Source organism: Epargyreus clarus, unplaced genomic scaffold, assembly GCF_041222505.1.
Source record: "Epargyreus clarus isolate Ecla_fem2 unplaced genomic scaffold, WU_Ecla_fem_2.2 ptg000023l, whole genome shotgun sequence".
Taxonomy (NCBI): domain Eukaryota; kingdom Metazoa; phylum Arthropoda; class Insecta; order Lepidoptera; family Hesperiidae; genus Epargyreus; species Epargyreus clarus.
Genome location: NW_027332230.1, coordinates 10987849 through 11009233, shown reverse-complemented (window position 1 = coordinate 11009233; position 21385 = coordinate 10987849). Strand labels below are relative to the sequence as shown.

The following is a 21385-nucleotide window of genomic DNA, read 5'->3' as shown; positions in this document are numbered from 1 at the left end:
GCTCTATGACTTTACTCGTCAACTATTAATAATCTGTTATGACTTAATATAAACTATAAATGACAAATGTAATGTAGTCTGTGCCACTGTGGTAATATTGTGATTGTGATAGGGTTTCATATTATTCGGTTAGATGGAAGATTAATTTCAAGGAAGTTAAGAAACATATACTGAAACAAGTCAAGTCATTGTAAACAATGGATTTCCAAAACCGCCCTGGTGGCAAAACCGGCGGTGGAGGTGTAGCATCATGGTCCGAAAGCAATCGGGATCGACGGGAGAGGCTCCGGCAACTTGCTTTGGAGACTATCGATTTAAATAAAGATCCCTATTTTATGAAAAATCATTTAGGTTTGTACAAATTCCATATTTCCACTAAGAATCAACCTTAAGAACATTTTGACAAAAAAATTGTTTTTGTTGGTTAGTAATTTTTGCATCATTTCATTTGTAATTTCCAGGGTCGTATGAATGCAAGTTATGTCTTACGCTGCACAACAATGAGGGCAGTTACTTAGCTCACACTCAGGGTAAGAAGCATCAAGCCAATTTGGCTCGCAGAGCTGCCAAGGAAGCCAAAGAAGCACCCCAACAATTGGCGCCTGAGAAGCCTAGGATCGAACCGAAGAAGTTCGTAAAAATTGGAAGACCAGGTTACAGAGTAACAAAGCAGAAAGATCCTGAAAATGGGCAGCAAAGCCTGCTTTTCCAGGTTGATTATCCAGGTTAGTAATATACAATACTTTCCTCAACTATATTTATTTTCTGTGAGGTTTTTTCAGTCTTAATGATAACTAAGATTTACCATTTGTTAGCAAAATATATAATCCTTGAAAACTCTAAAATAGAAAAAGACTAACATAATTTATTACCAGTATCACAACAATTTGAAAGTATATCCCATGTTATTAAAACAACCTAATAGAAGTGCTCTGAGCTATTATCTACTGCAACATTTAAAAAAAATGTACACTGTAAACTAACTAAAAGCCAAATATTATCAATATTTTGTAAATATCCATAATTATTTGTTTTTAGAAATTGCTGAAGGAGTGCAACCCAGACATCGCTTCATGTCTGCTTATGAACAGAAGATAGAACCCCCAGATCGTCGGTGGCAGTACCTGCTATTTGCTGCTGAACCTTATGAGACTATAGCTTTCAAAGTGCCCAGTAGAGAAGTTGAGAAACATGACTCAAAATTCTGGACACATTGGAATAAAGACACTAAACAGTTTTTCCTGCAATTTGCTTTTAAGATGGAAGCATTAAGAATGCCGCCACCTCCTCCGAAAATGTGGGAGAACCATGGCATAAGATTGCCACCTCCCCCTGGAGCACCAATGATGGGTGTACCCCCACCTCCACCACTTCTCCCTGTGCCACCACCTCCCCCATCCATGTAGCATAGGACTGCTCCCACTATTGGGAGCACTTCTGATGAGGGAACCTCATCTACTGCTGGTGGCACTGCGCCCACATCAGTGTAATAACTATGAAACTATATAGTAAATTTAATAAACATAATGAATTAATAATATCTTTGTTTTATTTATAGTCATAGAATTTATGATAACATTTTTGGAGATAAACCTACCAACTTATATTTTTACTATTTTGATTAGCTAATTATGACACTAATGCAACAGAAGAAAAGACAATTTTAAGTATCATTTTAAGAATTTAATATGTCCAGGATGGATAAAGTATATAGCGAAAATACTCAAGAAAAGATAGACAGATATAAAATATATATATATATATAGTGATTGGTTATCAGCCAGCGTTTCCCACATAACTAGTGGGTCAGGGTGCGTTAGATTTTATAAAACTCCTGCCACCTACGAGGTCTACACTACAAGATTCAGTCCATATAGGTACTATATTGTCCATAATCTTTGGTCCATATATTATGTATATTTTTTGACTCAGTCTAGAATCAACCAACACAAAGTTCCATTAAAATCGATTGATACGACCATCACCCTGTACGACTTCGAAAAACAGTGATTTATACTTACACATTAAGATAAGTACATCAATTACATCAATTACTGTCGAGTATGTGTTTTTTATATTTTAGTATCAGAAACAAGTTTTTCATAAAAATATATTGATAAAATTGAATGCTGTGTGTAACGGAACGTAAATTAACCGTTAAATATTTTCGCGCGCAGATAAACGTCAATTTCATTCCACCTTTGTTGAGTAAATTCAGTTTTGTATTGAAATCAAGTCGAGTCAGCTGTCACTGCTGTCAGTCCCTATGTGTGAGTGGAACGGCAACAATGTTTTAAAAGAAATGAATGGAAGTGAGCGTACGTGCGCTTGAGCAGTCGTTAACGGTCAAATTTTTATTGTTTAAGAGTTATTTATCACTGAATTTATATTGTTTAAGCTTTATTTAACATTGAAAACAATGTTTGGAAAAGCAAAGCGCTTTGAAAATAATGGTGAGTACACTATGCATAACATTAGTTGCGATTTTTGTATAAATAATATTCTTACATCAAATATTTTGTTTTAACAATCATTTATTTTATTTATAAGTTTCAGATGAAGTTTAAATTTGATATATTAATATATAATTTATTAAAACTGTGAAATTAGTGATGCTTAAGTATGCATAACTTAATTGCTATAAACGTTTTTAGGCGACTTTTTTAATGTTTCATTTACTGAAATTTGTTCCTATCATGTATGAATGTAGTAGGGTAGGGAGTCGTAACTGAATAAGTAGCATTTTATTTATTTTCTGAAATCATCAATATTAATTGAAATAACTGTAATTAAGGTTTACTTTGGAATTAAAACTGATAATACATTAGCAGTGGTTTTTATGTTAGGAATCTATTGAAGTTTAATTTTGCTTCAGGATGTACCAAGAACCAAGCCAAAGCACCAAAGAAATCTGAAAATGAAAAAAATCCCATCAAGATTCCAGCAACATCTACCAAAGTTAGCGCTACCAAAGCAGTTAGGTCTAAAACTGAAACACAGTCTCTATGCAGCTCTATACCAAGCACCAAGTCTTTTGTTACAGTAAGTATTCCTAAAAGTTTTGTTTCCAAGGATTATTTAAACTTTGAGTTCTGCAAATTGTATGAATAGGTCCACAGTATAGGCTGTTAAACATATGATGAAATTGTATAAAGCAAGTGTTGTAACTAAGCTTGGTTTAGTGCTTTTATGGAAAAAAATATGTGCAGAATGTATTTATCAGACACTTGTGGCTTTGTATTGATGAATATGGTTAACACATTGCTATTACAATTCAGTATATGTAAGAGCATCTTAGATTTGTATGAAAAGTATTCACCATGGGTACTTCAAATTGTTGCTACAGAGTAAGTTGTGAACAAAACTTGTATCACCTCTATTTCAATTATTTTATCAAAAATATACTACCCTTTACATTCTATATTGTATGATTTGTTACAGCCAAAACCAATTAAAACAGCTCTATCAGCTAAAGGAACTAGCAGTCTCAAGAAGTCTGGACCACCAAACAAACCCTTTGGCAAGGAAAAAACTAATGTAATTCAAGATGAGCTTATAAAAGCTCATGAAGTTGAAATAAGGTAAGAACATGATTACAAATGTAATGGATAATAACATAGATTTTCTTTGTCTCATCATGTTTTGAATTGTTAATATGCATACATTTATTATTACCTAACTGATATGACAAAAAAATGGCAAGGATAAGTAATTAAATTTACCTGTAAATTCCTAGGTTAACAGTTTCATGAATTCTATTATAATAGATCTTGAATATTTCCAGAAATAAGGATTTCACAATAGCAGAATATAATAAACAAGTCGAAGAACTAAAAAATGAACTTGCAGTGCTACATAAACTTTTAAAAGAGAATCCAAATTGTGTTGAGAAATTGGACCAACAATTTTCCCAAATCAACTTACAGGACAATACAAATAACTGTGTTCCTTACAACTCTAATGATAATGCTCTTATCAATTCTTTGCAAAGTAAAATATGTGAATTAGAAAAACAATGTGACAAATTAGAACAGGAGGTTAGTAGCAAACAAGTTGAATTAACTTCACTTGAGACTATAATAACTATTAGAGATAGCCTTTGTGAGGACTTGCAAAAGAAACTGACTGATATGGAATCTTGCCTAGATGAAACACGCCAAAGACTTGAAATGGTGAAGGGCCATCATGCGCTAGCCTTAGAGGCGAATGAAAGCATTAGACGAGAATACAAAGCAGAATTAGAAACAATTAAAAATAAATTTGAGGAAGAAAGACAATCTTTGATTAATAAATGTAAATCTGAACAAGAAAATGTAAGGGTAAAATACAATAATTCCATGGAGTCCATTAAGCGCCAAATCATGAAGGAAAAAGATGAAAGAATAAATGAATTGCAACAAGAACTCATTGTTAAAGATCAAGAAATGCAAGCTAAATTAGAACAAATTGATGAAGCCACACATGAAAAATTGCGTCTATGTGAAATACAATTTGAAGAGCGCAGTAGGAGCATTCAAGAGCATTGCAATCAACAACACAATAAAATACAATCACTAGAAAGAGAGATTCAAGATCTTAAATATACTTTGAAGAAAAATGAGGAACAACATATGCAGATTCAAAAAGACATGAATAATTTACGCAAAGAAAATGAATTGATTAAAGCAGAAAAAATGCAACTAATTGGTGAATTAAATGAAGTTAAAGAGGATTCTAAGAAAAAGTTAATTGACTTCGAAAATGAAAAAAATAAGCTAACAGTAGAAGTTGATAGGGCCATGAAAGAAAAACAAAAATTTGAGATGTCTTTATCGGTCACCAGAGACATTGTTCAAGTCCTGAGCATGCGGCTTAGGGAATCTGATAATGAATTAGAACATTTAGAAAACAAAGTCCAGTCATTAACAAATTCCAAAGAACTGCTCGAAGATGAACTGACATCATACAAAAATACTTTGAATAATACAGCTATAGAATGTAATGAATATAAAGAGGCATTAGTCAATATCTTGAAATCAAAGGCTGCACTTGCTAAAGAACACAATCGTATAATGGAACATAATGTATCTCTGATAGAAAGCTTGCAGAATGTCGAAAAAGAAGCTATTCGTGAATTAGGAAGTATCAAAAATGAATTATTGGATGTAGAGTTGATCAAAAAGGAGTCTCTAACCCAAATCCAAAAGCTTCAAGATGAGGTAATGCAATATTTCTTTTATAGCTAATTTATCTAGTATAATATCTGATAAAAAAAATCCATACCTCATTAGCTCATTAGCAGGCCCTACATGGAATGGCCTTATATGGAACCAGTAGACAGTAATATAAAAATTGTTGCAAATTGTTAGGATCTTTACTTTACTTGTTTTGGATAAATTTAGATAACTAAAAATATGCCATTATCTGCAACCTTAGTATTACGCGGCATACTATGTATTTTTTTTGTAACATACGATTTCGTCATTCCTATTAATAAAGATACGTAATTTTCCACTACACATGTATAGACTTTACTTGCTGAGTAGTTAAGCATCTTTCATGTGCCATTCTGTATATAGGTGGAAAAGAAAAGGAAGCTTTGCGAGTTAGCGACTGAACACGCGGGGCAGGCCACTGCCGCGGCGGAGCAGTCGCGCGCGCTGCTCGCGGCCGCCGCGGCTGAGATATCGCGGCTGGAGAGCGACAATAGGTGCCTGCAGCAACAGGTATGTGTCGCATCTTGTGGATGATAGAAATGGATCGGGTTGGGTTAACAATGTAAGTGTTATCAATAAGAAGTTGGTAGAACTCAGAACTCGAGATTGACGCCAGTCGCACCACAGCTAAACCTATTTCTACTTCATAACAACAGTATGAATAGTTGCTGTGATCTAATTTAAAAGGTAGTTGAAAGATATTTAGATAAGGCGTTCCAATTTAGTCCAGAGGATTAGCAACACAGCTTTGGCTAACTCAGATATGATTTTAATTCTATCTTAAGTTGATTTCACGAGTCCTTGCGCAGCGGTGACCAATTACTAAGAGATGTACTGTATGCTCGTTTGCTAACATATAAAACAGCTATTTCTGCAAGACCTGAAATTTAAGGGATGGAAACATTGTTGTGAATGGACATTTAATATGTTACAACAAAAATGGAGTAAATTACATTAATTCTGTTGATCAGAACAAAGACTTTGTGTTTATTAAAATAATACAAAATAATAATTCTGCGCGTTCTTAAGTTTTTTTTTAATCTTACAGATTCAAGATCAGCAGTCACTGGTGGTTGAGCTGTCTCTGCTTCGACAAGAAAATGAAGAGCTTACTATGTCCATGGCTAAACAATCATCTATTATAGACAAGCTGAAAAAAGATATTGAACAAGCACCAAAAAATATGCCAAAATCACCTTCTTTAGTCAGGAAAACACAAAAGATTGGAAAAGAAAATGTACAAAATATCATAATTTCTCCATTGAGGGAACGTAATCATTAAGTTGCTGGAGAAGTTATCGCGCAAAATGCACTAGTTTCTAGCATGCACTGTCATTTTACAACAATCTATTTTATTTTAGGTTTACATAAGATCTATAATCTGCAAAATTGCCGACAAAAGTAGTACTTGAAATAATTACCTAATCAACATTTTTGTTTGCTGTAGTTGAAATCAAATTATTTTGAATTGCAGCCACACGAAGGATTTAATGATGAAACATTGAACAAATATTTTTTTAACCAAAAACAAATACATTTTGTACATTTATTTTCAATTTTTTCACGAGTTGCTGCAGTCTTGCTATCGGTAATAAATAATTATAATAATTATGAAAACCCTAATACAGTGCGGGTACTCCCCACGACTTTTACCGTTATAAATTATACTTTCATATTATTTTTATTTTTGATATAATTTAAATTCGAAAGTTAAGAGGTTTTTAAACATGTTTGATTATTTATTTTTATTAATTTATTAATAGTGTTAATCGTTTGGACATCATTGTTAACGTTTCGTTAAAAATATTACGTACAGAGTGCACTATCCATAATTTGACAAAAACAGGTGTAGTGTTTTCAGTTACTAAAATAAATGTGTTGAAATTAAAGTGTGTTTTATTTAGTGAATTCCCTAAGAAGGCGTTATGATATTTGTCGTATATATTAATGCGATTTATTCATGCAATAACTGCTCCTACGCACTAGCGGTTAAGCTCGCGGCTAGCAGCATTTCAAGTTTAGTATTTACCCCTCATAAGATTGTACGCACTTAACCGCAGCAAAATGAAGAGGAGATGCTAGCTAGGTTACTCTTTGATGCTAGCCACCCCTGCTATCTTCGCGACCAGCGTGCACTTAACACGCATGATAAAAAGACAAAATATCTGTATTTAGGATACGATGTAGGCGATTCAGAATCAAATGTGGACACATACCCGCGTGGTATAAAAATAAGTCGTAGTTTTCTAAGGAAAGGTAACGTAGTTAATTTTAAGTATTCCAATATTTTACTAGTACTTGTAGCAAATCGTTTTGGATACCAAAAAAATAAAATATGAGAAATTGGGGACCTATGCTTTAACTAACGAGGGTGCATGTTTCTGTTTTATTTTTACAAAAGTATGAGTAGCGCCACATGCCAGTGTTTGTCCTATGGATTTTTACCACAGAACACCTATACTCCTGTTTTTACTTCCGAATGCGAGCAGTGGGTGCTCACCTTCGATCACTAATAAGAACGTGCTCACTCACAAATTAATGTGTGCAAATCAGGACGGTGTTAGGTTAAAAAGCAGGTTAGCGTAGAACGGCGCTACATATCGCGGATTGCCGAAGACGACCCGCGTGGCGGTGCGGTCACCATACCGGTCTGACACCCAGAGGGTCCCGGGTTCGATCCCCGACCAGACGGATATCTAAATGATGAATTTAGATTTCTTGGTCTAGGTGTTTGTGTATTTGTCTGTGTGTCCATGGCACCCACGACACAGGGAATCCTAGTGTGGGGCTGTGAGTGTAGAAAGCGTTTGTTTGTTTGTTTGTATCGTTGTATGCTCGTGGGGGCCGCCCGTGTCGAACATCCGATCCGTGTTGAACAATTTTTAACATTAGGCCATACGGCTAGATATTCTACTGTCTCATGCTACAATATTATTTAGTTGAGTAGTGTAGAGGTCCTCTGATGATTTTTTTAAATAGCAGAAAATCATATAATATAACAAAAGGATATAATAAGAAAACAAATATGCCAGTACGGTATTTATTTTAGAAACCAATTTACAAAATGAAGCATATAATTGCTAATATAATTTTATCCTAATAAAGATAATAAATATACAAAATGGGAACATAAAGCAGTAAGAACACTAATATTACTGCTACTCGTTTGTACAAAACCTACATTCATTAGTAAAATTTATTGTTGAGTATTTATAAAGAAAACACATACACAATACATCATTAAACATTACTAGCTAGTTACAGATCAAACATTCACTAAAGGCTATGAATAAAAGCAATTTTATACCAGTTTCATTTGTTAATTTGTAATGGCACAACATATTATAGAGTATAAACATCGCAAGTTTCACATATCACGCATAACTGAAGGATATTTAAACAGCAGAACGTATTGCGATGCAGGTATATTATACTCAATACGTCCAGTGCCATAAATTCTAGATTATATTGTAGTAGATGAGATTCGCAGGTCACATTAACCTCCATATGAGCTTAAGAAAAAAACAGAGTATCTATTTAATCTCACAATACTGTCTTTCTATGATTATGAAGACTGGTCTGTATGTAGAAGCCATATTATTGAGATCAAGCTAATTGTAATGAGCAGGTCCACTTACTATAACTTATATAAGAGATTCTTCGTACAGTATTTTGTTGTTTTTTAAATTATGGCAAGATTATATTATAAAAAAGGTAAACGAAATTAATTACAAATCTACTTCACACGGTAGGAATATAAATGCTACTTATTTCTATGACATTACCTATAGTTGCTATAAAAATCCACAAAATCACTCTTTGGATAAGTCAGACTTTAAATTAAATCACAAGTACTTTAAGATATGGACACCAAGTTACAATATTAATACTAAACATACATGTGAGATGTAATAATGCATATAAAACATCTACACTTAACACGAACATCGTTTTTACCTTAATAAACTTATACACAATGGAAATTGTGGTAACAATTTTATCAAAGCATTACATGAAAGTATGAAACACATTCCAAAGAGGTTGTTTATGATATCAATGAATTAAAAATGCGAATTACAATCAGTCTTTGTTATTGTTCGCGTAAATTATATTATTACAATAAAATATTCATATATTTATGCGAATAATTTATCAGTTAAGAATTACAATTACAAAATTATATTTTTCTAATTTGAGACCAAATCGTTGCAATTTGAGTAGGTAGTTATCACGTAAATCAAGTGAATCGTTAAATATTGTTGCATTTGTCGCTATATACTATTATTTTCATAGTAAATAGGAACGTTGCGTAAAATTTACAATCAACTGAAGGATTGTAATAATTTATTGATTTAGTAGCCTCGCCAATGTTTTAAATACTAATTATACTATAAATACTGGGGTTGTACATTATATTTGGTTGACTTATTACCATTTGGTGCGCGGTAATTAAAACAATACTGAACTCATTTGGTTTAGTTACTAGTTTCGTTCAAAAATAACTAACGTATATTCTAAAGTTACAAAAAGGTGCTCATTAAGTACAAAACAACGAAGCTACAATAATGTAAGTCACTGCATGCAATCTAGAAATTAATATAAAGCTGCATAACAAATTACAGTTAGCTACCTAACTAGCCACACAAACATGCCTCAGTCTCGGCCTACTCTAATCCACGTGTGCGTATCGGGGGACGACATCCTCCCGGATGAGCAAGTCGCAAACCGGCAACCCGGGCAACGGGAGGAGGTCCTGGCCGACGGCAATGAGCCCCGTCTCCGGGCCGGGCAGGTGGCCGTGCCACACGTAGTAATAGAACAGCTGCTGCATCGCCGCCATGAAGCGACGCTGCTCCGGCATTTCGGAATCGAACGTTCCGAGGATCGCCTCCACGTCGGCGTCGATCCCGGCGACGCGCGCGACCCCGGCGCCGGGCGGGCCGGCCGCCGCGCCCGCCGCCGTCACCACGTACAGCGGCGCGCCCAGCCGCAGCCGCGCCAAACTCACTAGCGGGCACAGCGTGCGCACCGACGAGATCAACTCCACGAGACCTTCGTAAGTCTTGTTAAAGTGCTTGAACACGGCGTTCGTCAAGTTCTTCTCTCCGATGTAACTCTCGTTCACCATGCGCTCGACCAGTTCCGAAGTCCAATTTATATGCTTCTTGAACGAGAGCACAGAGTGCCCCGAGTGTTGGGTCGTTCCGAACACCATTGGCTTGAAAGCTTTCTCCTTGCCTATCTCCTTGGCCTCCTTTTGAGCGTCCCAGCTTTCGTACGCATGTGTCCGCAAGTAGTCGCCGTCGAGTACCAGCCACGACCGTTTGAACTCGTCCGCGAGCGGCAAGGAATCGACAGTGCTACCGAGCCAGATATCGGGGGTTGCAGTCAAGATTTCAATGGCTTTTTTGCGTCGTAAACAATCAGCATCGTTACATTTGCTTATCTGTTTAAATTGTTCGTTATTTTTTTGAGCCAGATCTAGCGGTTCGCCGGGGAATATTACCGAGGCAGAAGAGAGCCAAACCCGGGAATACAATTTCTGCGCCTTCTCTGTCGTCGTTAAAGCAGCCGTTAAAGTTGCACCCGCCCTGTGTCCAAGAAGCGTCACGGATTCAGGGTCTCCGCCAAAATGTTTAATATTATAATTGATCCACTGCAGCGCGACTACTAGATCACTGAGTGCGTAATTTCCTGATGTAGCCGGATATTTGGAATTTGATAGAATATCAAGAGCTAGAAATCCGAAAGGCCCTAATCTGAAATTGGGACGTACGAATACGACTTCCTTGGTGCGCGCATACAGTGCTGAAGGCTGAGCCGGGCTGATACCCCCAGCCAAGGAGTTGGCTCCGATGAGAACGACTACCGGCAATGGCGAATCATATCTCACGTGAGGCGTCACAATGTCTAGAGTTAAACAATCTTCTTCGCCAACTATTGTTCCGTTTTCCAAAAATTGCATACAAAGTGGACCACGTTCATGCGCTTGTAAAGTACCATTCCAGCACATTGATATGTCATTCAAGGGTTGAGCATAGGTAAAGCGTTTTTCTTCTACTGGAGGTGATGCATATGGAATTCCATAAAAACTGTAAACGCCTTCATCTAAAATTCTGAAAATGAATAATTTGTACTTGTTTCACATTGTACCATGTCAAACTAAAAAATAAACAAACACTGTTTTATGACAAAATTGACTACAAAATATTGCCCTTTAAATAATATATTAAAAATCTTACCCTTCAACAGGTCCACAAGTACTAAGTGTAGTAATATAACGGCCGAGACGTAAAGGACGCTCAGAGGGGGGACCAGCTCGTGCACCCACAATAATCCCGATTATTACCGACAACAAAACCACCAGAGCCACTACACACACCATGATGTCATCTGAAACATATGAAAAGATTTAAAACTATTCTCTACATTCTAAATATCAAATTAATAAATATAACAAAAGCAATTTGTACACATTTAATTCTATAATATAAAAAAAATCAGTAGACATGTAAGAAAATTTAACACACAGCCTTAACCACTGGAATATGTGTAATGTAGTGTTAGATTTTTTAGCAGTTCACTTTTTATCTGATATATTATTCAAATTCTGAATTAGCCCTTAAAATAGCATTCCTATATTGTTAATAAAAAAAAATAGTTTTCAACTTATATGGTAGATAAATGAAATATTGAGATTCATGACAAAATGAAGTGTACACACCCATAATAAATTTCTTCTGTCGAATCCTTTCCTTTAATGGAAGCCTAGTAGCAACTTTACCCTCTTCTGGCTCCTAAAATAATAAAATAAAAATTAACAAAATTACCAAATGTTATATAGTGATAGTAAATTTAATATTGTTAATGAAATCAAAAACCAATTGGCTTCTGAAATGATTGAATGATTTCTTTGTAGTTATAATAAGCTGCTTAGATACTTCTATAATAATTAGCAAAGGATATTAATTTAGAGCAGATACTGTCAATCAAACTATGACAAATAAAATAGAGGTACAATAAGTTGTGACCTTCTGGTACAGACAAGATTTGTGATGTCATTAAATACTTCAATCTCAATGCAAAATTCCAAGATAAATATTTGCCTCATCAAACAGAATGTAGACACAAGTATTCACTTACTGTCATATCCAACTTAACATTTTCCATTCCATCATTAGGTGTGTCAAGTTTGTCCTCCAGAGTTTCCATGGAGGCCAGAGTGGCTTCGGCAGCGGCTGTACGCTTTTGAAACATCTTGGGATATTTCACATTGAACATACCAAAATGCTTCTTGCCCTGATTGGCACCATCTACACATGAAAGAAAAAAGGACTAAGCAAACAAAAAAATCTAAAACGCAGATGAGATGCAGTTGATTAAAGCACATTATATAAATATATCTTAACAAATTTTTGCCCATTCAAAATTGAAAACTTGACATTTTCTATACAGTAATTTTGTATTTGTGTTATTCATAAGTGGCATCAGGCATTTTATTAATATGTACAGTGTAAACTTGACTTTCCAAATAATTTCCCAAAATTTTACTTTTTTACTTGACTTTGACTTTAACTTATCTCATTCCCCATCCATTGATAAACATTTTTAGTATAGCACCTACTTTTAATAGCTAAATAATGTTTATGCTGTATTACAAAGCTTTCTAGCAAAAAGATTACAGCTTATTCCAAAAATATAAATTCAATTTATAATTTATATGATAATTTTAACAGCAATAGGACCAGCTTTTAATTGAATGTTATTTAATTGGTACAACAACTAATTGAATGTCATTTGGAAAAATAATCCCAGGAGGACATAGGCTATGTGTTAAATTTTTCAATTCTAAATAATACACAAATCACATACAGTTTTTTTACAATTAATATCAAATATATTTTCTTACTATGGATACTGTAATAATGATGTATTTAATGTTAGTTTTTTGGTTTGTTTGGTTATTCAAATGATATTTTTAATATTGATTACCTGTTTCAGTCTGTGGGCGATGGAGAAACTGTGTAAATGTTTGTAGAAATTTGAATTTTGGTTTTGCATTGGTCTCATCTTCAGCCTTTTCTGCACTTTTTTCAATCTCATTTTCCTTCTCTATTGCTTCTTCATCCTAAAACAATGTGGAAGTAAATTTAATAAATATTGAAAAAAGCAATTGTTGAAAATTTAATGTTCAAAAGGTAATTTATTGGAAATTAACCTGATGCTGCTCTTACAATGTATAAATTACTAGAAACAACCATAAATAAAGCTATATTTTATTAGACATTACATTGACATTGTATAGATAAGTAGTTATATTGAAATGAAATAACTTAAGAGAAAATACTCCAAAAAGGATGCAGAGTAATTTAGAGCCAAGTGATGGCACTATAAAATAAATTGTACTAAACTAATCTCATATGGTTACTATAAAACCTTAAATACGCAAAGTAATCTAAAATCGTACCTTCGATTTATCCTTTTCGACGTTTCTGGTAAAGAATCCAGGCATTTTAATGGCTCCGATGGGAATAAATTTAGGTTTTACTTCGCGACCCTGCTCTGTCACGTCGCCCGATAGGGCGGCTTTCACGAGGCCCTCGTTGTCCGTCTTTGGTTCCCCGCCGTCTTCAGTATTTTCATTCTCACCCTTCAACATTACCTCCTTTTCCTCCAATTCTATCTGCTGTTTATCCAGCGTCTTACTATCCTCTTCATTATCCACTTTATTTATGTCGGTCGTACTCATGGCTGACACCTTGTTTTATCACGCGGAACTCATGAATAAATGAATTTATCTTAATAGTAGATTTAACTGCCAAAACGACTCTTCCACACACTAAAATGAAAGTAAACGAACCATGAAGAATTATAATACTCAGCCCTATTCAAACGCCGGCCAAGAGATGCACAAAGGTTTAATGTCAAATACCTATTAATATAACACAACAAACTGGTATCTACAGTTAATTTTAAACGAGTGTAATATCAATATTCAAATATTTCGATACAAAAATCTAATCTATTTCATTTAAAAATACCGGAATTTCGAATAATTACGCACGTTACGCCAGCCGCCCCGCTACTTCGCTTTGTGCCGCTTCGGTCGATTGATTGACGTTTCGTTTCACAAACCACTGATCTGTGTCATTTAATAAAAAAATAATAGTGTCTAAAATCTTTAAAGGCTTGTTTGAAATAAAAATATCCGTATAAATTATGGGACTAATAATTATGATATTATTTCTTTTTGTATAATATTTATTTTATATCGCCATCAAATAGACCGAGCTATATCTGAACGATTCGGCAAAGATAAGACGAAAAGTTTGATAAAGAATAAGAAACTGATGAAAGCTCCGTTCGAAGATAAAGAAACTATTATTGAACTCAAAAATATTTATTTTCTTCGTAAAAAAATACCAACACGGCTATTAGGTCTCGCGAATAATCGTAATGCAATGTTCAGATACTCGCCAAATATGGATGAATAGAGGCAAACATAAGTATATTAATAAAATAGTCACTTCTCCACACGGCGTCAGTAGGTATTTTGGTGTAAATCGATCGTGTTACATATTTGTCAATGTTTGGCAAGTTATTCGTTGGATTATTCGCAATATAGATTATTGAGGCATTGCAGAAATTGTAAATATTTCATATATTTGAATATTATTCATATATTTGAATGAAGTAAAAATAATAATATTATTTGTAAGTAAAAATAATAATATTATTTTTACTTCATGTTAAAATTATTCTTCTAATTGCCCGTTCATGCTCAGAACTTAATATTGTTCCGAGGGTTCCATGCTTATCATTGTTCTGAGCGTTCCGCAGTTCAGCTGCAACTATTCATCGACAGCAGTTCGATGCTGACTCCATACATTTATTTTATAAATGGAACGCATGAGGCCGAAGTGTTGGGCTAAGCTTGTGCAGTACAAAACTGTATCGGTGTCCTATTGTTATCTTACAAAACTCACACATACATACATTGTTCCGTAATTCGATTTTGAAAATTTTACCTTTACGAATGTTGCCACATAAGGATATATATAAAATATTAAGGACTAGATTTTTACAATAATATTAATAAAATTACTATATCTGTACTGTTTAAAGATCACAGAACTGACGACGTTTGTTCTTATTTATACCAATATTCCATATAAAAAACGACTTTCATAAATGTAAACCACAGGTTAAAAAAACAATTTATTATTATAATGTAACTTTAATAAGGACTATAACTAATGTTTCTCTAAAGCTTTTATCAAGAGCTCATTAATATTATTAATCAGATTCCTGGGATCCATCACCAAGCCCGCCGTAACCATTGCATTGGAGAATAGCTGTTGGGCGACCATGTTTGCTAATTCCTTATCACTGGATAACAGTTTATGCAACTTTTTGATTATGGGGTGCCTGTTGAAAGAAATATGTAGATTTTAATGAGAAATTCTGCTTCGTCATAAATATACATAAATATACACATTTTTTTATTGATAGATAGTTAAATGATACGAGAAACACAACACTTGTCCAAAAGATCTCCTGCATATTATTTTTGTTTTAGGCCTTGAATAAGAAAACATTTGAGATTGAGAACTTATAAGAGCCCGTCTGTCGGACGTTATTAATATCAAATGGCCGTTTGTCCACCGCCACCGTCACCGAACCGATACCGAGATTATTTCGGGCCGATTTTAAAATGACATGACGGCGATAGTTTATCCACCGCGACCGATATAGGCGGTTTATTTTGTTCCAACGTGTTTTATATTGCCGGCACATCGGCCGGTCAAAATCTCGGTGCCGATCTAGGGGTCACGTCGATCTACTCGAAATATCGGAGACCGGGAACCGGTGATCGGGTGATGGACGTGCGATGGACAAGCGGCTATAATAAATATATGTACGCTACTTCGACGTCCTCATTAATTATCGGTATTAGCTCGGTGACGGTTGCGGTGGACAAACGGCGAAAAAGTAACTTTTTCTGAATATAATATTATCTCTTCCACAACACGAAAAGCGAAACAGTTCTCAAATATATCCGTATATAAAACAACCAATTTTATCTAGCAGCTGACAATACTCGGACTTTGTGTGTATGATTTGCGTTATACCCACAGCTCACGACACATATAACTATACTGCTTTACAGTTAGTCAATCACATATACTTACTTAGCATTAATCTCAAGTTGCGGTCTAAGTAAAGCGAATCTATTCTCCTCGCTCAAACTCTGCGCTTGTGTGCGGATGAAGTGTCTAGCCGCCGCCATCTCAGGCACCACGATGACACAGGGATGCGAGTCCAACTTCTGTGTTGTGCGTACGTCAAACACTTTGCCCGATAAGTTTGTCTTCAGAAACGTTATGAGATCGTTCACTTGATTCTGCTGCAAGTCGTCACTACCTGGTATAGTAATAATATAACGGTATATTAGTATTTTATAATTGTATGGATTGTTCAAAAAAATATAATGTTCTACTGAATATAAATTATGGAATGCTAAAAACTAGCTAATATTTACATTAAGGTAGCAGTATGGAGTACCTAATACTAATGTTAGAGGTATGAAGTTAGATGTTATATAAAATGCAATGTCAAGTTGTCAACAATACTTAGTCACTTATGAATTTTCGAACACACATAGGAATTAACATTTAATTTACTGCAGGCTCATTTTCTTTTCTAGAAACATTAAAAAAAATGATATCTTAGAAAATAAATAAACAATTTAATCCTCTACCAAAACAAAAAATAATTGTACCTATTATATTAATCTTACCAATTATTGTTTCAGTACTTTCATTGGCATCCTTCTGCATATCGTTTTCCACCGAAATTAACGCCCGCCCACCAAACTCTTTCAATTCCAATAATACTAACTCATCATACATTTCATAGCAAAACAACACTTCGACGTTACGCTTCTTCAGAGATTCATAATATGGCGACGTTTGAGCTAATTCACGGCTAAAAAAATACATAAAATTTGTTAATTTTCAACATGTATACTCGTATATATTTTTTTTTATTATTTAGGAGTTGTAGACAAGCATGCAGTCCACATAATGGTAAGTCGCTACTGTCGCTCATGGACATCTGTATCAATGCTAGACAGGATTTGATATTGCTACCTAAGGTGGGTCACAGATGCGCCGCTACCCCTGAGGAGAAATAGTTGTGGCAGTGGTGCCGCTAGAATCGAACCACAAACGATCTTACCACCTTAAATTTTGAGTTCTTACTCTTTTTCAATTATACAGTAATATACAGTTTACTTAAAATCGCGCGTCGCAAAATTGCGTAATCATATAACATTAGAGTTACCTGGGAGCTGCCAAATAATAGATGGATCTTTGGTCTTCCTTTTGACGAGTGCTATAATCAGCTAGAGAAGTTTTGACTCCAATTTCTAACTTGGATGACTCAAAACGCAGTAGTTTTGCAATTTCTTCCTGCAACATTTTTACTCTTTAAAAAGTGATTCAGGACACAGGCAGTGGATTTTTTAAAATAAATGTAATGTTACTCTCGAAAAAGGTTGGAAAGCATTGATTTGACTTTCTAAAGATCTTAAACTACTAAAGAATTAAGTTATATCAATTGAAGAGTTACAGCATTTACTTGCATATTCTTTATCAATATGTGGTTATGGTTACCTTTTCTAAAGGACTTTGGCCGGTCACAATGCCTTCTTTTAAAAATATAGAATAGTCCTTATAAAAGGCATCATATCCAACTGGGTCCTTGTTTGCCATATCAACCATAAACTTAAGAAAACGGTTAGTGAGAACATGACGCAATTTTCTGCAAAAAAATAAAATAAAAAATCAGTCTTTGGTTTTACATGTTAAAACATGTATGTATTACTTACTCTCCAAATATTATAATTATCTTTCCATACAGTTGTAATACTTACGCGATCAGGGCACTGTTTTGTAATAATTCTCTGCTAAGATTTAATGGAATGTCTTCTGAATCCACAACACCTGAAAAATAAATATACAATTTAGTACTGACATACACATTTAATGTATTATCCTATGTATGACTTTGGTCCACTTAAGAAACCTGAACATATAATCCTTTTTATATTGGGGTAACAAATTATTTTCCTATCATTAGTGCATAAATAAGGCCAGACATGTAGTTAAGTCAACCAAGTATATGATGGGTAAAAAATTACAAATATGTGATGTAATTACAATATTACCTTTAACAAATCTCAACCATTTGGGTAAGATATTTTCTGCTTTGCTTTTAATCAATATTTTCCTAGAATACAGTGCCACTCCTACATCAGAGTCACGGGATAACTCAAAGAGACCTGGCTTTCCCTCTGGCACATACAGAATGGCTCTGATGCTTAATGGTACATCTGTTTTGTAGTGTAGAGTAAATCTCGGCTTATCATATGAGTTGCTTACAAATCTGTAGAACTCTGTATGATCCTCATGTGAAACCTCTTTTGGTTCCATGAGCCACAAAGGCTGCAAACAAATGAATAACATTTAATGTATAACTACAGGAGTTGTAGTAAAATAAGTCTTGTTTATAATAAGTCTAGTCTTACCTTGATAGAGTTGACTTGTTCATTATTTAAGAATATAGGACTTCCTATAAAATTACTGTACTTCTTTATTATATCTGTAATAGAAATATATGTATATCATTTAATGTGGATTTATAATTCTGTAAAATTCACTTTTACATATAGTTATTAGGTAGAAACAGTTTCATTAAGAGTTTTCATTATATTCTAAAGTTAGTACACAAAAAATATACAAATGTATGGGATAAATGGAAAAAAAAATGTTTTAAATAAATTGTGTACTGACTTTTGACAGTGTCATCATCAGCAAACTCCCTGCAGTCTGTTTTAAGATGAACAACTATTTTTGTGCCAATAGGTACATCTTCCATTTCTTGTACCTCATATGTTCCAGATCTAAAACATTTACAAATTAAAATAATTTTTATAATTTAGTGTAATCACAGTTACATCTTGTAAAATATGTAAAAACTAATTTGCTAATAAGAATATGTTTATAACATACCCATCTGAGCTCCATTTATAACCAGGGGAACCGGTCTTGCTACTCTTTGTGTAAACCTCAAGTTTGTCCGCTACCATGAAAGCTGAATAGAAACCAACACCAAACTGCCCAATGATTGAGCTGGCTTGCTCTGCCCCTTGTTTCTTGATCTCCTCAATGAATGATTTTGACCCAGATCTAGCAATTGTGCCCAAATTTTCTGTCAACTCCTCCTTGGTCATACCTATACCTGTGTCCTGAAAGCCATAGACAGGAAAGCATGGTATTGTATGTATTAAACAAGGAAGTTAATAATAAATGGCTTATGTATTTAATTCTTCACTGAAGTACTAATTAGGGACATTTAAAAATAACATTTTATTGAATATTAGTACTGCACTAATATATCTCTCTCAATTTTCAATTTTTCATTTACTATAGCTTTAAAATCAAATATTTCAAAACATTACATTTAAATTTCAACAATGAATAATTTTTGTGTGTTATTATTTAGGCCATCAAATGACATGTTTTGGCACAATTCGTCTTCAAATAAAATCAATTTTTATATACCTGGATAGTAAGAGTTCTGTTTTGTTTGTCTGTTACAAGCCTTATTTCCAGAGCTCTGTCAACATTTTCCAATTTCACAGAATCAGGGGCTGCGCTGACACTTAAGTAATGGAATTTTTCCAAAGCATCACTAGCATTTGATATAAGCTCTCTTATGAATACCTGGAAGTGGACAATTCAGTTTTAATACAGGTGAAATATTGCTAAAAGAGAATCTTTACATAATGAAAAGTAGTCACTGCTATACATCTATATCTATATAATAATATAAACAACACCAATGGGACCTGTTATGTTATAGAAGTAATTTTAAATGCCAGATATAAGTGTCACTATTCCAATAACCTTCACCGATAGATGCTTTTGCTATACAGCTGGAATATAAGTGATTGCGGTGGTAAACTCATGAAGGATTAAAGACACACACAAATGAATACACAAACATATAGAGAAGAAACTGTCAGATAGTATATTGACTGCTCTGCTATACGGTTCGCTATATTTTTTATTTTATATAAAAAGTGCAATATAGCATACAATATGTTCTTAGGTCAATTATGACCAATAAGTATAACGAAGAAAGTATTATGCAACTCACTTCTTTGTCAGAATATAACGATCTGGCCACAATATCGAGTAGCATTCGTGTTTCAGCTTGAAATTCTTTTTTCTCCACAGGGCCTTGCGATGTTTCCGCCGGCTTTTGATCAGATGCGGTACTATAGTTCGATTTGTACAAAGGTCTGTCTGAAAATTAAATATATCTTCATATACAAATACTTTACCAAATTGTACACATACAACATATCCTAATTTCATAATTGTTAAGATTACCGTGGTTCAATGTGATCGTAATTCCGTTTACATATTGCGAACTATGAAGAGGTTGGAATAGTAGTCTTTTTGCGTATCGTGCAGATAACCCAAGTCTAGCACGTAAAGCGGACATCTTTAAGGTTTACTGAGTTACTCCGTACTTTTATCTTCTCTGAGCGACTAGTAAGATCCTATCGTATTTATTAGAATTTTATAATTACAAGATAAATATATCTGATCTGCAAAAAGATACGAGTTATGAAGTTCAATTGACATTTGACAATTATACGAAATTGACATTAGACAGTGACATAAACATACGGCGCAAAATTTTGTCGTTGATCCGATCCGGATCGTGTCTCGCGCCTAACTAGACTGCATAATAATGTGCAACTTATCTCGTACTCATTATAGGGGTCGTGATCCCCTGAAAAATAAATCACTTTAAAAAGAAACATACCTTCCCCGAAAGCTCCTGGGGCGGGCATGAAACAATCGCCTGCACGTTTGCTTGAAGTCAAGTTGAGTTATTTTTCAATGAAATGAAAACATTTTCCATTTTTTATTGAAATAAAGCATAATTTTATTGAAAGAGCACGCTATAGACTGTAAATCGTCATAACTAGTCATCAGTTATATCGGATATGTAACGTTCGTCTGAGCCGGCCTTGACGATTTTTATTCTGGTTATTTATAAACTAACTGTTTAATTTTATTCTATTTCTTCTTTTTAACTTTTTATTTAGA

General features: G+C 34.3%; 4 protein-coding genes across 6 annotated transcripts; 2 read left to right on the top strand and 2 right to left on the bottom strand.

Annotated features, from left to right (window-relative positions):
• The first annotated feature begins 119 nt into the window (after positions 1–119).
• On the top strand, positions 120–1540 carry Sf3a2 (splicing factor 3A subunit 2). The gene is made up of 3 exons (XM_073085726.1): positions 120–351; positions 462–725; positions 1039–1540. The coding sequence occupies exons 1-3, from the start codon at positions 198–200 to the stop codon at positions 1404–1406; spliced, it is 786 nt and encodes a 261-aa protein (XP_072941827.1). The 5' UTR covers positions 120–197; the 3' UTR covers positions 1407–1540.
• A 716-nt stretch (positions 1541–2256) lies between these two features.
• Positions 2257–6629, top strand: LOC140751644 (uncharacterized). The gene is made up of 6 exons (XM_073085619.1): positions 2257–2453; positions 2876–3042; positions 3442–3581; positions 3785–5198; positions 5559–5705; positions 6244–6629. Exons 1-6 carry the CDS (start codon positions 2420–2422, stop codon positions 6475–6477), a joined length of 2136 nt encoding a protein of 711 aa, XP_072941720.1. The 5' UTR covers positions 2257–2419; the 3' UTR covers positions 6478–6629.
• Positions 6630–8221: 1592 nt separating this feature from the next.
• Positions 8222–14320, bottom strand: Nrt (Neurotactin). 3 transcript variants are annotated; one of them, XM_073085443.1, is made up of 7 exons: positions 14260–14320; positions 13663–14034; positions 13188–13323; positions 12339–12508; positions 11920–11992; positions 11438–11588; positions 8222–11311 (listed from the first exon to the last, which is right to left on the bottom strand). In XM_073085443.1, the coding sequence occupies exons 2-7, from the start codon at positions 13942–13944 to the stop codon at positions 9865–9867; spliced, it is 2259 nt and encodes a 752-aa protein (XP_072941544.1). In that variant the 5' UTR covers positions 13945–14034; positions 14260–14320; the 3' UTR covers positions 8222–9864. The 3 variants fall into 3 exon arrangements, with proteins under 3 accessions (XP_072941544.1, XP_072941545.1, XP_072941546.1); XM_073085444.1 differs by having other exon boundaries at positions 14128–14267; XM_073085445.1 differs by having other exon boundaries at positions 14237–14260.
• Positions 14321–15400: 1080 nt separating this feature from the next.
• On the bottom strand, positions 15401–20928 carry Trap1 (TNF receptor associated protein 1). Its single transcript, XM_073085604.1, has 13 exons — positions 20657–20928; positions 20421–20569; positions 19823–19984; positions 19271–19506; positions 19052–19161; positions 18787–18860; positions 18427–18703; positions 18133–18202; positions 17873–18020; positions 17541–17668; positions 16996–17183; positions 16388–16619; positions 15401–15623 (listed from the first exon to the last, which is right to left on the bottom strand). The coding sequence occupies exons 1-13, from the start codon at positions 20769–20771 to the stop codon at positions 15449–15451; spliced, it is 2064 nt and encodes a 687-aa protein (XP_072941705.1). The 5' UTR covers positions 20772–20928; the 3' UTR covers positions 15401–15448.
• Between the last annotated feature and the right edge of the window lie 457 nt (positions 20929–21385).

Bases quoted from the DNA above. Each gene is read 5' to 3' on its own strand.
- Sf3a2 (XM_073085726.1), top strand. From the start codon at position 198: ATGGATTTCCAAAACCGCCCTGGTGGCAAAACCGGCGGTGGAGGTGTA. The intron at 352-461 runs GTTTGTACAAAT...TGTAATTTCCAG, and splicing joins TTTTATGAAAAATCATTTAG to GGTCGTATGAATGCAAGTTA. The intron at 726-1,038 runs GTTAGTAATATA...ATTTGTTTTTAG, and splicing joins TTTCCAGGTTGATTATCCAG to AAATTGCTGAAGGAGTGCAA.
- LOC140751644 (XM_073085619.1), top strand. From the start codon at position 2,420: ATGTTTGGAAAAGCAAAGCGCTTTGAAAATAATG. The intron at 5,199-5,558 runs GTAATGCAATAT...TTCTGTATATAG, and splicing joins TCCAAAAGCTTCAAGATGAG to GTGGAAAAGAAAAGGAAGCT. The intron at 5,706-6,243 runs GTATGTGTCGCA...TTAATCTTACAG, and splicing joins ATAGGTGCCTGCAGCAACAG to ATTCAAGATCAGCAGTCACT.
- Nrt (XM_073085443.1), bottom strand. From the start codon at position 13,944: ATGAGTACGACCGACATAAATAAAGTGGATAATGAAGAGGATAGTAAG. The intron at 11,993-12,338 runs GTAAGTGAATAC...TTATTATTTTAG, and splicing joins ATGTTAAGTTGGATATGACA to GAGCCAGAAGAGGGTAAAGT. The intron at 11,589-11,919 runs GTGTGTACACTT...CATATGTTTCAG, and splicing joins ACAGAAGAAATTTATTATGG to ATGACATCATGGTGTGTGTA.
- Trap1 (XM_073085604.1), bottom strand. From the start codon at position 20,771: ATGTCCGCTTTACGTGCTAGACTTGGGTTATCTGCACGATACGCAAAA. The intron at 19,507-19,822 runs GTATATAAAAAT...TATGGCTTTCAG, and splicing joins ACAGAACTCTTACTATCCAG to GACACAGGTATAGGTATGAC. The intron at 18,021-18,132 runs GTAAGTATTACA...ATTTTTTTGCAG, and splicing joins CAAAACAGTGCCCTGATCGC to AAAATTGCGTCATGTTCTCA.